The 16,092-nt window shown below is 41.6% G+C and overlaps 1 protein-coding gene across 4 annotated transcripts in view; it reads left to right on the top strand.

The window, feature by feature from the left end:
* The window catches only part of PRKAR1B (protein kinase cAMP-dependent type I regulatory subunit beta), a 100,805-nt gene that overhangs the window by 78,400 nt on the left and 6,313 nt on the right, over positions 1–16,092 (top strand). For all 4 annotated transcript variants that reach the window (XM_037382735.1, XM_037382732.1, XM_037382734.1 and 1 more), the window contains exon 9: positions 2,110–2,231. In XM_037382735.1, coding sequence (XP_037238632.1) covers positions 2,110–2,231 — 122 coding nt within the window. The remainder of the gene's footprint in view (positions 1–2,109; positions 2,232–16,092) is intronic.

Here is a 16,092-nt window from a genome sequence, read left to right on the forward strand (position 1 = left end):
AAAACTTCTACCTGCTTCTTATATTTATTTTTTTTTTCAAGGCCCTTCCAGTGTCTGTAACTAGCCATATAATTGTAAGGGCCAAATTTAAAAAAAAAAAAAAAATCTAAGAATTTTTTAGATTATCAGTAGCTGCTTATAGTGTATCGAACAAGATACAATAAAGCCGTTTTAAATCTTTCTTCTGGAGTTTAAGTAAATGTAAAGCCATGAATTGTTATGTACAATTTAGAAATTGCAAAAAAATTGCATATGGTCTATTTTATTTGATACTTGACTTTAACTCTGCAACTAAAACTTTAGGAGTTTTATTGTGTACAATATTCTATATACTGCTCTGTTTGCAAGAATCATTAACCAAATGTGGTGATGCAGTTCCCTTAGACAAAAGAGAGATGCTTTGTGACTAGAGACAGAATTAGCTTTGAATTTTTCATAAAGCTGCTGAAGAAGTTGTTTCAAGAGACTCTTTTCATTGTTAATTACTGAGTTGTTTTTTTCTAAAAAAAGATAAAACCTGCTCTAGTCTGTATGAAAGAGTTTTAAGCTTTTTTTTAGTCAAATGGAGCACTTTTTGAATGTTGCATTGACGATATGGGCTCGGTCTTTAATATTAATGCTTCGGCAATAAAGGTCACAAATACACCAGGTACACCGGGAGAGTGCATATGTGGGGAAAATATTAGAAATAATTATTTCCCAAACTGCAACACAAAGTGGAGTAAAAACATGAATACATACGGGTGGCAGGCTACTCAAAACTTACCTTTGGTGCATTGATTACTTTGATCTGGTTTTGTTATCAGACTCCTTGTGCACTTCTGAGCTCAGCCAGAAGGCTTTTTAACTTTTAAGGAACAACTCTCAACCTCACACAGTACTTCTAAGCAATATTTTGAACAAAATGGGAAACCAGAGTCTGGAGAACAGCCCAGATCTAATCCTGGTGTCAGAAGCCATGTCTTGACTTCTATTAGTTCAATAATTCATAATAAGTAAGAATCAGCAGAGCTCTAGTACATGGATTTTAGCCCAGATTTTTAAGGCAGTGAAGGTTATATCATTGTATTATCTGTTTCTTTTAATAACTTTTAAACCTGTCACTTCTTTCAGTCAAACCTGATAAAAGTAGAGAAGTCCAAGTACAAGTCATTGTCCTGAATTCTCATGTAAAGGGACAGAGGAGAGAGACACAGGTTGGCACCCCTCCCCTCCCCGAGGCAGGACAGGTAAAATTCATCCCTTGTGAATGCAGGAGGAGCAAGGCAGTGGGACAGCCAGCAGCCCTGGCTAAGCCGCTGTGCAGGCTGTCCCAAATTTGCCGTCTAGGTGTCACAGGGGATTTGTGGCAGCGGAGGTGGGTGGTCAGGCCACCCGGCCACAGGAAGCAGGCTGTATTAGCTCTATTACTCATAAAATACACTGGTAATTTTTTTCTTATTGTCGTTTACATGGAAGTTTTATAATTTCTCTCTCTGAGCGGGGGAATGAAAAGAAAACCACTCTGTAAACCGTCCCGCTGGCAAATGAAGCAGGGGTGCCACTTCAAATCACTGTACTGAGCCTCTGCTCTCACCGCCACCCATGCTACCTGGGTCCTGCTGTTAGCGTCAGTGGTGTGTGGTGTCACCCACAGGGGAAGAGTCATCTTCTAGACTGGCATTTTTGCATTGCATTATCTAGCAGCCCATCAGGAACTGGCTGAGAGCAACTGATGAAAAGACAGTAGGACTTGTTCTGACATCTGGTGTGGGATGTGGTAGAGAATCTCTGTGCTCCCGTATCGCTGGTGTCTCCAAACAGCTCCTAGGCTGCTCCAATCTGCTGCAGCATCAGGGCAGCACAGATCAGATCGCAGGCATAGGGAACCAGAGCCAACTTTTTTTGTGCCCAACTTTTAAGATTAGTATCGGGGTGATTGCTAAAGTGTGTAAGACACAATAAATACATTCATGTTTCCCAACTGGAGGTTCATGCAAAGTGCCTGGATGAAAGAAATGTTTCTTGTATAACAGAACCAGGCATAACCGAGCTGTCAGTTTAGATACGAATCTTCAGCCAAAGTTAGAGTCTTTTTATAATAAAGCTTTATGATCTTCAATATTTTAGAGTCCTTGGACAAATGGGAGCGGCTGACAGTGGCTGATGCCCTGGAACCTGTCCAGTTTGAAGATGGAGAAAAAATTGTTGTGCAGGGAGAGCCTGGTGATGACTTCTTCATTATTACAGAGGTAAGATTGGCATCTTGATAAGCTGTCATTTCCTGGTAAAGATCAAGACTTTGTATTAAAGGAAATCGGGTTCAGTTAAATCTCTTCTTCAGCATAAATCCAAACTAAGCCCACTCAAATCAGGAGAATTGCTCACAATTCAAATGAACTCAGACACCAGTTCCATGGAAATGTCTTAAGTGGGACGATCCCTGATTTCCAGTAAATTGAAGAGTCAGAGGAATTTTGAGGTGTGTCTAGTGCCTTTACTGTTTGAAGGTTTGTTTTCTACATGAGATTTTTCTTGTTCCAAATTGCCAATACTTCAGCCAGGCTGGCCAGCCACACAGTGCATTGATCATTGTTCCCAAAGGGACTTACTTCGGAGATCAGAAACGAAAATCTGTAAACTGGAGCAGGAGACCTGATCTGAAAATGGATAATTTGTTCTTTGTTTTGCCTTAAACTCAGTCCAAATGGCTGAGCCATTTTCTTGTTTACTGTCACACAGGCAGACAGATCTGTCAGGCAGCTGAAAACGCTGACATCTTTTTGGGAGATTATCTGACACTTCAGTTCCAACATCCCACTTCTGCAAACAGATGCTGACAGGGTTTTTTCCCTCGTCTCTGAGATAAATATTTAGATCCTTGGTGTCTCATACAAATACCTAGCTGCTGTGATATAAAAAGTTATAAAAAGGTATTGGAGAGTCTCAGACTACGAATAATGAGACAGCATTAGGAAATGGTTGTATTTGTATTGAAGTAGGACCTTTTCACTACCAGCTATGAGTGGGCATACACAAATATATAGACCAGGAATGACCAAAATATGGCTCTGTGGTGACAGTTCAAGAGCATATGCCAGGCCAAGTATTACATGACCAGCAACGAGGCAGCGGTGGCACAGGAGCTAGGAGGTGATCTGAATCCCTCACTGTGAGAGAGGGTGGGTCAGATGGTGTAAGGGAGCTGGTATCATTGTCTTGCCTTGGGATCCAGTTGTATGTACACAGACTACATCTCTGGCTCCATCAGGCTGCTGTGCTGTCATGTGGTTTAGGAGGAAAGACCCTGCCCCACTCTGGTGATAAAGAGCTTGTACAGCTCCCATTCTGGATGGCTTAGAGGCCAACAGGTTTTTCTTTGCTTGGTCCTTATCTGTAGATTTTTTGAGAGGTGCCTCTATTCAAGGCAGCCAGAATTTGGTTCATAATCAATATCTGATACTTAAAATTTCGTCATTCTTTCCTCTTGTGTCTTGGAAATACATATTTGATTTATGAACATCGTTTTCCTTCTGATGCTCGCAAAATTGTCAATGCAAATAACTGCACCTGTACGTCACACACTTAGACAGGTAAGGAACTTCAAATATGTGATGAGCAGTGCCCCTTCAAAATAACAGTGTCAGAATAAAAGGGACTAGTTATTAGATAGGATTTTTTTTTGTCAACAAGATATTTAGTATATAAGAAAAAATTAGGAAATGTGGAATTTTATTTCTACTAGTGTTATTAGGTGTGCTGTTCTTCCTTGCAGCGTGAGACTACGAAAACCTAATTTTCTTAGCCGTCGAATCCCATGTGGAAAATTGGCAGCTTGCTTAAGAATTACCAAGGGCCTTTCTTTTCCCCTTCTTGATGGAACAGCTGTTAAGACTTGAATGGGTAGAAAAGTATTAACACTACATACTGCATAATCATAAACTATCTGCTCGCCTCACCCTTCTGCTATAAATCTAACATAGTTTCACACTTTAGAAATTGCCTGTATTTTTCTACATTAAAGAATGAACATCCAGTATCAACTGTTTCTTGTGCTGCAGTAGTATTTCTGCCTGCTCACACATAGTTTAAGCTTCGTATTTTAAACCTGAGTTCTCAGGAGTTTACATCTTTGATGTTAAACTTTTTTGCAGGAGAGTCGATGCGAGCAGCCAGGAACACATTATTCTACAAACTGGTTGAAAGTAGTTTTGGCTGGTTTGTTGTCACAGTATGTTGAAAAGCCATTAGCTTCTTTCGTATGTTTTTAGATGTTTGTGGCCTTATAATCCAAAACACTAGAAATGCAGCCAATTTGTTTGGCTGCTTTATATGCAGAAACCATTTCATATATCACCGGAATGCAGTCTCCTTTGGAGCGCAGCACGTCCAGTAGTACAAAGCTAAATTTGCCACACAGTTTTTGGGCAAGATACTCATTTATTTTAAGCCACGGTCATCCATGGCATGCCTTAGACCAACCAGTTATCAATTTACAAAGCTTTGGTGCACCAGCACCACCAATACTGGTTCCAAGTAGGATCTTGTCACTCCTATCATAAAAGTTTCTCTAAGACACCCAGGACTCACACGAGGATTTTAAGTTGCAAGTACAGTTTTGTACGAACTTCATAAATTAATCGTTCTTTTCTGGTTAGCCTGCAATGCTGCCTTCCCCTGTGACATCCCTTTGGGATACCATCTTTTGAGTATATTGGTCCTGCAGAAGGACATAGGTTGTGAGGGAATTGGCACCTTCAAGATTCACAGACTGAAGAGCAACCATTAATCCCTTTTGAAAGGGAGACTTCCAGCCTCGGTAATGATCAGAACAGCAATTCTTGCTTTAAACTGGTTAGTATGGACGAGAATATTTAGTCTCCTCCTTCTGTCAAGCAAGCACATTCACCTTTTCTCTGTTTTTCTTAGTGTAACCTTTCTTTCATGGCTTTCTGTCTACCATCTCGTCTCCAGCGTTGCAGAAATCGTAGAAGGGTGCAGGTTATTTGAGGTGCAGGCTGTATGCATGAAAATGCTACAGTGCCCCATGGAGAGCAAGGCTGCAGCAGGAGCTCAGCCAAATTATTAGAATAATAGAAAATGTGCACAGGGAAGAGTCACAGGAAATCAGATAATTTTAAGTTCACTGCTCACAAAGCTGTTTAGGGTTCATTTTTTGTTAAAAAGTGTAATGAGAAAAGTATTACCCTGAGATTCCAGGACAGCTACAGGTTTTCTGCCATCTTAAATCTGCACAGGCACTTGTAAGATGTTTACTTGCAGTGGGTTGGGTGCTTTTTCATCTAAATCTTAAGCAGCCTTCAACAAGATTTAGTTTTAATATTCATTAATTTAAAGGCTGTGATTTTTTCCAGAGATAGAATTATTTTAATTTTTATACCATATTCCTTAATTTGAAGATAGGATCAGAAGTGAATGTCTGCTTACAAAAGCAAAGTAACCACTACAATGAGATTGATTTACTGGACTTGAAACTGGTGTTGAAAAAAAAGAAAAAAAGAAGCAGCCCTACAGTTTCTGTCTTTTCAGATATTTCCAGGTCTTATTTTCCCACTATGGTTTTCACACAACAAACTTGGGCTTTCCCAGACCAGACAGATGTGGAATGTATCTGCTGGATTCCAAGGTCATGGAATTATCCCATATGAGATTCCTGGCACAGAGGTGAAAAACTGTAAGCACCATGAAACAATTGTTGCCATAAAGAATTATATTTTGGCAAGCGTGAATCATAACAGATGTACAGTTTCTAACAAATAAATTTGCAGTTGTACTGTACACTGCCACACTGTGTACCCAGCAGTAGGGAGGGTTTATTCATCTGACTTCAGATAACGCAAATATTTTTAGCTAGCATTTTAAAGTGGTAGCTTGCAAAGGCATGTGAGCTTTGCAGAGTTAAATATCCCAGCAAATGTGAAGACCCTTTAAATGAAATGCCAGTTGAAGTTGAATGGGGGCTGATTTTATTCCCAACTCGTGCTTTGCCACTGACTTCAGCTGAAACAGTAGTTCAGACTAGTGGAGTAGTGCTCTGAAACTGGAAAGAAATGAGGTTTTGCTGTTGTCTAGGTTACTGAGAAAGGTAGTGACAATAGTATTAAAAATAGCGGTTATGATCATGTACCACTTCTTAAGTTCAGCTGCCAGCTTGGCTGGGTGGCGCAGTACCTCGAAGCCTGTAATGCAGCTGCCAAAAATGCAGGGACCTGCAGCCGTGAAGTGCCCTGCTGGGTCTTCCAGCTCCCACCCCTCCCCATGTCAGATCATTTGGATCTACTTTCCATGACCGAGCACCGTATACGGCACACAGATATTGTCACGGGACTCCGCTGACTGTGCTCAGGGAGTGTTTTAATCTCAGTTGCATACTGAGAGCTTGCTGAACTGCTGCCATATGGCCCTAATACTCCATAAAGTTTGACATGGCTTAAGAAAAATGCATGCATAGACGCAAACGTACGCAGGTGTAGGAGGAGAGAACAGCAAAAGGTTTATAATAGTGCCACACTGCACCCGAAGAGCACAGCTTGTAACTGTCCTTTAAATGTGCTCTCCGCAGCCTGTCATCCCCTCGGAGGACGGCTTGGTTTAAGTGGTGCAGACAGCAGAGAAATAAAACTGCACAAGAAGTAAAACATTTCCAATTAATAGCTGGTCGAGCTGCCCAGCAATAGCATGCAGCAGCCTAAAAATAAAAGACCTAATAATAGAAGATAATTCACAGGAGAAAATTCAAGGAGAAATGGACCCATTATGCCAAGTAGTTTTACATTAGACTTTTGGGTTTAACTTTAAAATTTAGTATATTTAATCACAGATTAATGCTAAGTTACAAGGGGGTAGTTGCACCCTCCTCTGCAACTCCTTTGTGTAAAGCACAAAAAATCTGGGGATTTGTGTTCTCTGTTGTTATCCTGCTGGCTAGAGAGGAGGCAGTCAGGGCATCTGATTTTCAGTCTCATCTGTATTATCAGTCCAGTCTGTGGGCAGAATGTTACCCTCCCTGCTTTTCTATCAGTGGGAATAATCCTAATGACGCTCCATGAAAGTGAGCAAAAGCTTAATGGGAAAAGACAGAAAGTATCCGTCAGTACTGAAACCAGGCGATAGGACTAGTAAAACTGACAAATAAAGAGAAGAAAATTCATTGATGATGCAGAAATCCTTCCAAAATTAATGCATAGAGCTGCCTCATTGACAGAAATGAATGAAATGACTTGATAATGATTATTTGTCCGGCGCTGTTCTTGCTGATCACATTGAAAACAGTCTTGTAATCCTCAGGGGGCTGCTAGCTTTCTTGCTGCTGTTGACATTTCAAGTCAGGGCCACAAACTGGCTCCGGTCTGGGCAGGATCCGCTGCGAGTTCTTGCTGAGAGTGTACTTGAGATACTGTCCTGTAGGTGAAATCAGTGTTTCCAGCCCTGCTGACACTCTTGGCACGCTATGGAGCGTCTCTATACAAATGCAGTTCAAAGCCTTGTTAGGTGGAACAGTGTTTGTAAACTCTTCCTACCATGGCAACGTGCACCAACAGAGGAAGGTCCTCGGTGTAACTCGGAAGGGCGCTCCGTTCTTCATAGAATTGGGCCTTTTTGTAGGAAAAGTCGACTTGAGTCTTCAATTGCACAACAAGCATCTGAAGATTTATGATTTAAAAGCTCCTTAAGAAGTAACAGAAAAAAAGAAAAATAATAGCACAATTGTTTCCTGCTCCAAATTGTTGCTCTTTGACTTTCTAACCTAAGAGAGACCCCTTTGGCACCTACCCCTGCAACAGGCAGGAGAACTACAAAGTAAACCTCTTCCGTATAGTTAATGAAGTCACTGCCTTAGGCACACTCTGCTATCACACCTGATAATCTCTTTAAAAACACAGTGTGATTAATTATTAATTAGGAAGATGAATGTTGTCTAGAAAAGGAGTTTCAAAGGCTACAATCCGAACTGCTTGGTGTTACCGGGGTTTTGTTGATACCAAAAATGTTTGTCAAAGGCAGTCTACAGCGACTCCTAATGTACCTAATAAACAAAATATGCCGAATAAACAGAGCCAGCCATCACCAAGGGCTCGTTTTTAGCTTTCCTTGTTTTTAACTGCAGACACATAATTTCTCATGGAACTCTTACAGGAAAGGTGCGTTCAGTTTTCTTGATATCACCTAGTTGTGCTGGAGCAATAGCGTTTCCGTTGGCCATGCCTCAATGTTCATCTGTGCTCAGGGTGGCATTTTTAATGGCCAGCTGACGTCAGAGACTGGAAGGTAGGTCTGTGATTGGGTCCCATCCTGACTGGGGATGGAGGTGAAGTGTTTTGCTGTGTCAAAGGGCATTAAACATCAGCTTAGTCCAGCTCTTGTTAAACTCAGTTTAACTTTGACTCCCGTGGGCATTGGATCAGGCTGCATATATACATGCAGTATCTATATACACGCAGTCTTGAGCGTATCCTTCTCTCTCCTCTGTCAGAAAGGGGCAGTGTTTCATAGGAACCAACTGGCTGCTCCCCTTCTTCTTCCCACCAGCCATGGAGGACATGTCAGTGTCTGCAGCTTTTGGCCCTTCCTTCCAACTCTTTTCTCCAGCCCCACTAATAACCACCGCAATGCTGTCACCTATGGTAAATTCTGCAAAATCTGAAACCTCAGAAGTGATGTGGAATGGAGCATTTTCTTAACAATTTTGTGAAATTGTTAAGATTAGTCAATATTTCTAGTCTATTTTAGAACTTTGCAGATTTTGTTCCTCATTTGTGGCAGAAACCAGGACAACTGTATGTAAATTCTGTGAGTTGCTATGAACCAAGAGACTGGAGAATAATGTATAATAGTTTAAAAATGTACGGTTAAAAAAATACTGTCAAACCCAGTCATGACTCAATCTTGAGTCCACAATCAGAATTAAGTCCTCTTGCATCATCTTCCTCCAAGACCATTAAGATCAGCTAGCTTTTGTAGTATGAAAATGAAGCTTTTTTTAAAAAAACAGTCTGATGCACAGGAAAATGATGTAAAAGCAATGAGCCCAGCCAATAGTTTGTTACGGAAAAAAATCTCACCTGGATTGGCACATCCATGTGGTATGCCCAAATAATTTTAAGAGTCATAGTGACTCTGGTATATAATATATATAAGCTTTTAACCAGCTACTTGTCTGTCTTACATGAACATCTCATGAACTTCATGGGGTTTATCATCACTACACCTGTGTGGTGCAGTGGGATGGTCTGAAGCACAGGCACAAGAATCGAGTAGTTCTTCATTCCTGCTGAAAACAACTAATGGGAATTAGACACCTTGAAGGTCTGGCCCTTCACAGAAGGTCTAAGGCAGGGAAGCAGTGTTAACCCCATGGCCAGCATCCCAGGCTAACACATCGACTGACCATCCTGCTTGCTTTATGTTCAATTTTACCACCCAAAAAATGATGGGTATTATTTTCTACTGCAGGTTATGTGGAAGTTACTTGGCACTTTGTATTGCTAACAGAAATTGGCTTATTTCTTCCCTTGTTTTTCTATAAAAGTCTTCCATAAATCAAAGGTTGGCAAATAATAAAAATCTAGGATTATTTACTGGCTAAAGGAACATTTGCAATGTCTTTGGCTACATAGTTCAAAGGATTTGTCTTCTCTTGGAAAGTAGCTCTGGAGCTGCTGATCTTTAGCTGTAAAATAAAAGCCATCCCAGGAATGATGCTATCAGCAGTCCCAGAGGGCTAAAATGTCAGCTGAGGAGCGATCTAGTGGTCTTCCAGGTCACTGGGACTGAGAACATCGCTTATGCCAGTATCATGAGGTACATGCAGGACCTGCCATGTTACTCTGTCACTGGGACGCTGGTAAACTTAGGTCTTGAAGCAAAACCACCGGGAGGATGCAGTGTAGCCGTACCATTCTCAAAGGCTTAAAAGTAGTTTTCATAACCTCTCTTTTGCACATGCTATACCCAGCGCAAAAAAAAAATATGTGTATGAATGTTTCCCCAGTTCACTTTTGACATGACAACTTGTGTAGGAGTCTTCAGTCTCATTCAGCTGTAATTTAAAACATCTGATTTGTAAACCCATAAAATTGAAGTTTATGCTGGAAATACAGACACGCCCTGGCCTTTTACCACTATAGGATATGTGGAAAACCGGGAGATTGTTTGGCACGCAGAGAAGTAAAACCCGAAGTTAGTAATTGGCAGTTTCATTCTTAATATATACGTGCTCCAGTTGAATTTTCATAAAAATCAGTGCTAGATTTTCTCTGTGTTCTAAACAGCCTGTGACTTTCTACGTAGCTAATACTGGCTTTAAGGAATGGTTGATGCTTTGACTCTTCTCTCTTTAGTCTTATCCAGTAGTGCCTTCCTACTGGGGAAGTCTCCAAAAGCAGCGGGGGTTCCCAGGTAACAAAACACCTCTCTGCGAGTAAGGAGAGCAGCACAGGCTGTTTACCCCTCAAGGTCTTCAGGAGGTTCTCAGGATCCTTATAAGCTCTTTTGGCATTGAAGACTGAGCTCACAAGCCCTGATTCAAAGCACTTAGTCAACGTGACCAAGAACTTTATGGCCTGAGGCACGTTAAATCTAAACTGAAATTACAGGCATCTGCAGTCTTAGGAGCTAGGAGCTCTGTCATGAGGAGTGCTTCTCTGTCTTTAAGCAAAAATACTGCAATATAAACAAGACCTGAAATACAGCAGTGTCTAACCTAGTGGAAGAAGAATGGAGAATTTCCTAATCCCTGCTGGAGTTCATCACTTTCTCTGGACCGTGTTAAAGCTGTCCCTTCCTGAGATGGCTTTTGTCCCTCCTCTGCAGATACTGCTGAGGTGACTGCAGATTTGTGGGAAGAATAGACCCCTTAGGGCTCATTCATCAGCTGTGTAGCGTGGATTTCGGGGAGCATGCGAGGCTGTCCACAGTGTGCCCCAGGAAGAGGCAGCTTTGGGCTCATGAGATTTTTGCTTCTCAATTTCAGAATCTGGTCCTTTGAATACATAAGACTCACCAACTGAAAGGACTTAAGGAGAGGTTTCCACGGGGGATTTTCCTGATCTCCGTGATAAACTCTCTTCTCTTCTTCCCCCACTTTGCTCCAAGTTTTATTTTTTGCTCAGAAGCTGTTGCCCTAGCTGGCCACAGCTGCTCGCCCAGCCCTGGTCACAGCATTAGTTACGAGACTTTAATGACGATGTCTGTCTCAGCTTTTTGCTTGGTCTGGTTACTTCAGCATCTACAGAATGTTTTCACAAAGAAGCAGATGGTGGTAGGAGTAATTGGGCCGTAAAACAACATTAACAGCTAAAAACGATTTTCACCAGAAAGGATTCTGCGGGCAGGGTGAGGGAGGTGCAGCACTGTTTTCTTGTTTTCTCTCCCGTACATTCAACCCTGCCCCGGCTGTAGGTGGTAGCGCTCCGCACTGTCTGCTTCCAGGAGATGAGCCCTGTCAGGTCAGTCACAAATATGAACAGTTGATGAATAACCCATTACAGAGTCACTTTTATGTTGACTCAGTGGATGTTTCCTGGCTTCAGAGAGAGTCAAGATAATGGCTAGCTTTGTAGAAAGAAAGAATCTCTAAAATGCAACATTTTTTTTCCTTTGTGACTTTTATTGCTTTGTACGCTGACATGTCTGAGGGAGGAAAACAGTGTCTTGTTGCCAATAATCCACAGCGTTTGGCACAGACGGTCTTTAAAATCTGGCACTGGGATGAATATTAATTCAGTTGTTTTCCCACAGAAGCTACTGATTAGTCAAGGCCAAGTATCACTGAGATGATTCATTAAAACCCAGCATCTGAGCCCACCTTTACTGAGTGGATCTGCTTTTCATCACCCCTGCGACAGGTGGACTGAAGGTGTAATAAAAGGGACAACCAAAATCCTAGAATGGAGTAAAGATAAAAATGCAGAGGGACCCCAAAAGCTGGGCTGTGGTGCAACTGCTTCCCAGCTTTCTAGGCATGGAGCCAGGACAACTAGCCAAGGAGGATCACGCCCAGGCAAGGGGCTCCTCCCGTGGCTCAGAGCTGGTATCCGTATCCCTCTGTCACCATCCCCTTGCTCCCGGGCTTCCCAGTCCTAGTTGGCAGCTGGGTGGTATGGAAGAGAAGCTTGGGACTACTGTGGCACCAAGGCTGGGAGCACAGAGGCCACTGCAGTGTCTCTCCGCCTGTGGTGAGGGATGGTGGTGACTGTCGGTGAAGTCTTGAGTCCCTCAACACATGGACGTGCCTCTGTTGGACACCTGCATGATCTAGCCTGATGTTAGCTGTGCTGCTGTGGCTCAAGGGCAGCATTTTGAAGTCAGAAGACTATAAAACTTCATGGCTTCATTCTGAAAAGCCTTTCAACAGAAAAGGCTAAAAAAACCCCAAAATCCCAATTTTTTATTCTTTTATTCTTTGTGCAAAACCCACTTTATTTCACCTAAGTACTTCAGGAGTCTCCATGCATGAAGCGAATGGCAGTTGGTACAGTATATTCTGCTTCTTTTGGCTTTTGGCTATGTTGACTGGTCTCTCTCGGCCTGAATCTTGTCTTCTTCCATCTAATAATAAATTATTATAATTAATAATAAATTCATAGATAAAACAGAAAACAAAAATTTGATTAATTAAATAATAATAGTAAAATATTAAACATTTATTTTAATTCAAGGGGGTTACATAGCTACAGCACAGGTTTAATGCAGACTGTATCAAAGAAGCACTGAAGGGGAAGGTTGTCTGAGATACTGCAATGGGAGGATGAACAAAACGATTGAAAAGGTCTTCCCGTGTCAAACATCTACAATTTTAAATACTGAACGATCAAGACAAAGGCGTTTCCTGGTGATTAATGATGGGCTGGGTGTAGTCATGTCTGGGCCTTAACCCTGGCCTCTCGTATATCCCTAGGAAATGCCCTGTGGCTCAGTTGTTTCTGCTGTTCTGAGCTACACTCGGTTTATGATTGATTGTCATTTTTAAAAGTACCTTTATGTTTGTGGCTATTCTGGTGACTGCTCTAGACAGCTTTGTTCCTCTCTCTTGCCTCTGGATGTTATTCCTAACCTAATATAAGTGTGCCTAAGCAGAAGGGGTGGAAATTTAGTCATACATACGGTAGTCGTATGCAGGTGTGATATAGCCGGTGCACAGGGCAAACTGCAGATTGTTTGATAATCAAGCGTGGCTGTAGAGCTAATGTATGGGATCCGTGCCAGCAGGGCAGTGATGTTCGCCTCCCATCTTTGCTAGATTGCAGTGTGCATGAGTATTGTTGAGAATTATGACCAATAAGAATATGATGCATTAATGTTATCGTGACAACGTAATGATAATCATATACATTGAGACTGTGGTTGTTGCAGTATAAAGGCCCTTTTTGCAGCATTGATCCCTCTCAAGGAGCTTGTATAGGTGTCATGGTGCACATGTCGTTACATTAATGTTGCATTTTGAGCTCATTTGACGTTATATTATTAAACCTAATGATACTCCCAAGGTGCTGGCTTTCTGAAAATGCACTGAAATGAGCAGCACTCACGATTTCCAGAGTCACAACCAAGTTAAAAAATGGAATGTGTAAAATGGTGTACATTTGTTTCCGAAAGCTCTCAGTAGCTCATTAGCTCGGGCATTGTCTTGCACTGTAATCTGTAGTGAACCCTAATGGATGCAGGAAGGAGATAAACTTGCTAGTGATAAACAAACCAAACAACCACCACTTTTCCAGTCGGTGCAAACGTGGGGTCTGTTCCTGTAGCCCCCTGCAACCCACCCCACAGTCATTACAACAGGTGCGTCATAAACGAGAGCCATAAAAGTAAAGTTTGCCAAACCGGGCCAAAGTTGTTTGAAGTTTCACATCAGACAACCAACTGATTTAAATGATAACTTTTTTAATTGGAGAGTGAAACATTAGCTGACAGATCATAGCAGGTCTCGCAGATTCAGCAGGCAATCACTATTTCCAGGAGTTTTGTAGCAGCAGGAGCTGTAGCTTTTGGCTCTCCTTAAATTAAGGTAATGATCTGGAGATGCTCTGTGAATGATTTAATCACGTGTGAACCAGTAAGCAGGCAGATATGATTAAATCAGGTGCAACTTATTATGGTTGTAGCTATCATAGTGTAAGAACGTTCCCCAGGGCATTTGTAGGTAGGTGAATGGTGTATTTTATTAGGTATCTCTGGAGAAACAGCATCTTGAAGAAAGGCATGTGTGCCTGAAAGCTGTTCTCCCTTTTCTAGCTATGCTCGTTGGTCTAATAAAAGGTATTACTCCTACAAACCTTGTCTTGCCTGCAATTAAATAAAATACTCCCAGATCCATACTGTGTGAAAGATTTTTTAATTCATTTCAGATCTGCTATAGCTTCCATCCAGTCCCATCTGCTTCGCTGTGTGAACAGGAGCAGTTTATACCACTTCACAGCCTCTTCCTTCATCTTTTGTAGTAACTTTGCGAAGATTTAATAGTGACATATAATGAGGGCTTGTATGAGTGGAGTGAGGGAAGGCTTACCTTTGAACGTGTGAATTATAGAGTGTGCGGATTAACAAAGCGAGAAAGCGCAAAGGTACGTTCATAATAGCAACTGATAGAGTTAATAGCAACAGCAGATGGATCAGCCTGACCTTTTCCATCTCTAATTCTATAGGCTGCACTGCTCTTTTCTAGTGGATGGGGAAGAGGAAAACAAAATAGGCTAGAAAAACTTTTTAAGCTCAAAACTAGGATAAAAATGTAATGTTTTGAGGGCATGGGAAGAAAAACTGTCTTCCATGCTTTTCTTTAAAAAAACAGTAAGTAAAGAAGGATGAAGTAAGAATGAAAATAGAAATAGTGTCTTCCTGCTTATGAAAATTAAGATTCTTTTCTTTTAAAAGCAGAAATCTATTCTGTACACGTAGTGTATTGGAAGGATATAGACACTGATGTTGCATACACATGGTAGAACAAATATTCAGTATTTGTTTCAGTAATGATAAATATGTCCTTTATTGCAGGTGGAGCCTCACTGTATTTTTTACTGATTGCTATATCTTTAAAATGGGAGGTTAGACCAGCAAGACCAAAACATCAACCAGATCGACTTTTAAACTAAAAAGGTTTCAAAAACTGTGCTGAATTTCCCTTCCCACCCACTGCCTCTGGTGAAGGACCGTACTGCACAGCCTGTCCCACCCAGAGGTAACACAGACACATCACTGTCCTCCACATTTTGCCTTGTGCTGCCCAGGAATGATCCCATCCAGCCTGCTGAGCTGCAGCGGAGGAGTAAATGCAGGATATCAGGTTTTGGCATCATGAACACTTGTCTTCTGTAGCCAGGCTACTTAGGCCAACTGCTGGCTGTAGGATTCATACTTAGTATAAATTAGGGCTCCTGAAGCAATTAGTGCTTGTAAGTACATGCAGGATAAGGCCTGGGAAATCTCAGTGTTGATCCACATGGGTCACTGTCTTTATGCTGTAGGATGTCTTACTCATCCATGTGGTCCGATAGTTTAAAAGTGAAACATCTATCAAAATCTCATTACTTTGGAGACGATGGGAGCTCATGGATTATAAACCTTAATTTATTTTTCATATCTTAAATTATGGTGCCCTATCTAAGCCATAAATTTTTACAAAACAAACTGCTGATGCATTTGAAGGAGTCAAATAAATACTCTCAGCACCATGACAGTAGTGACAGAGGGAGTGAGCAGGTGCGTGGGGTGAGGGTGGCAGAGAGGTGGTGATGGCACAGTGCTTTTGGAACTGCTACTCTTGTTGTTTTTGCAATAAGATGCCCGTATTTACTTGGAGGAGAGGAGAGAAGGTTAATGATATTGGTTCTTGAGAATGCAGGCACTCCCCAGTTACTGAAAGGGAATATTCCTGGAACCACCAAAGATCATAATTTCACTCCCAAGTGTCTGCTAGCAGAAAGGCATGCCTGTCTGCCTTCGGTTTAATATCATCACAAAGTGCTGATTTATTAAATGGCGTCAAACATCTTGACAGCCTTTGAGCCTGTGCTCTGCAGGGTTTGCTTGGTGGGGTGGGGGGCTGAAATGGCTATCAGTGTACAAGACAGTATTTAAAATTGAGCAGCACTA

This window comes from Falco rusticolus, chromosome 4 (assembly GCF_015220075.1).
Source record: "Falco rusticolus isolate bFalRus1 chromosome 4, bFalRus1.pri, whole genome shotgun sequence".
NCBI lineage: Eukaryota > Metazoa > Chordata > Aves > Falconiformes > Falconidae > Falco > Falco rusticolus.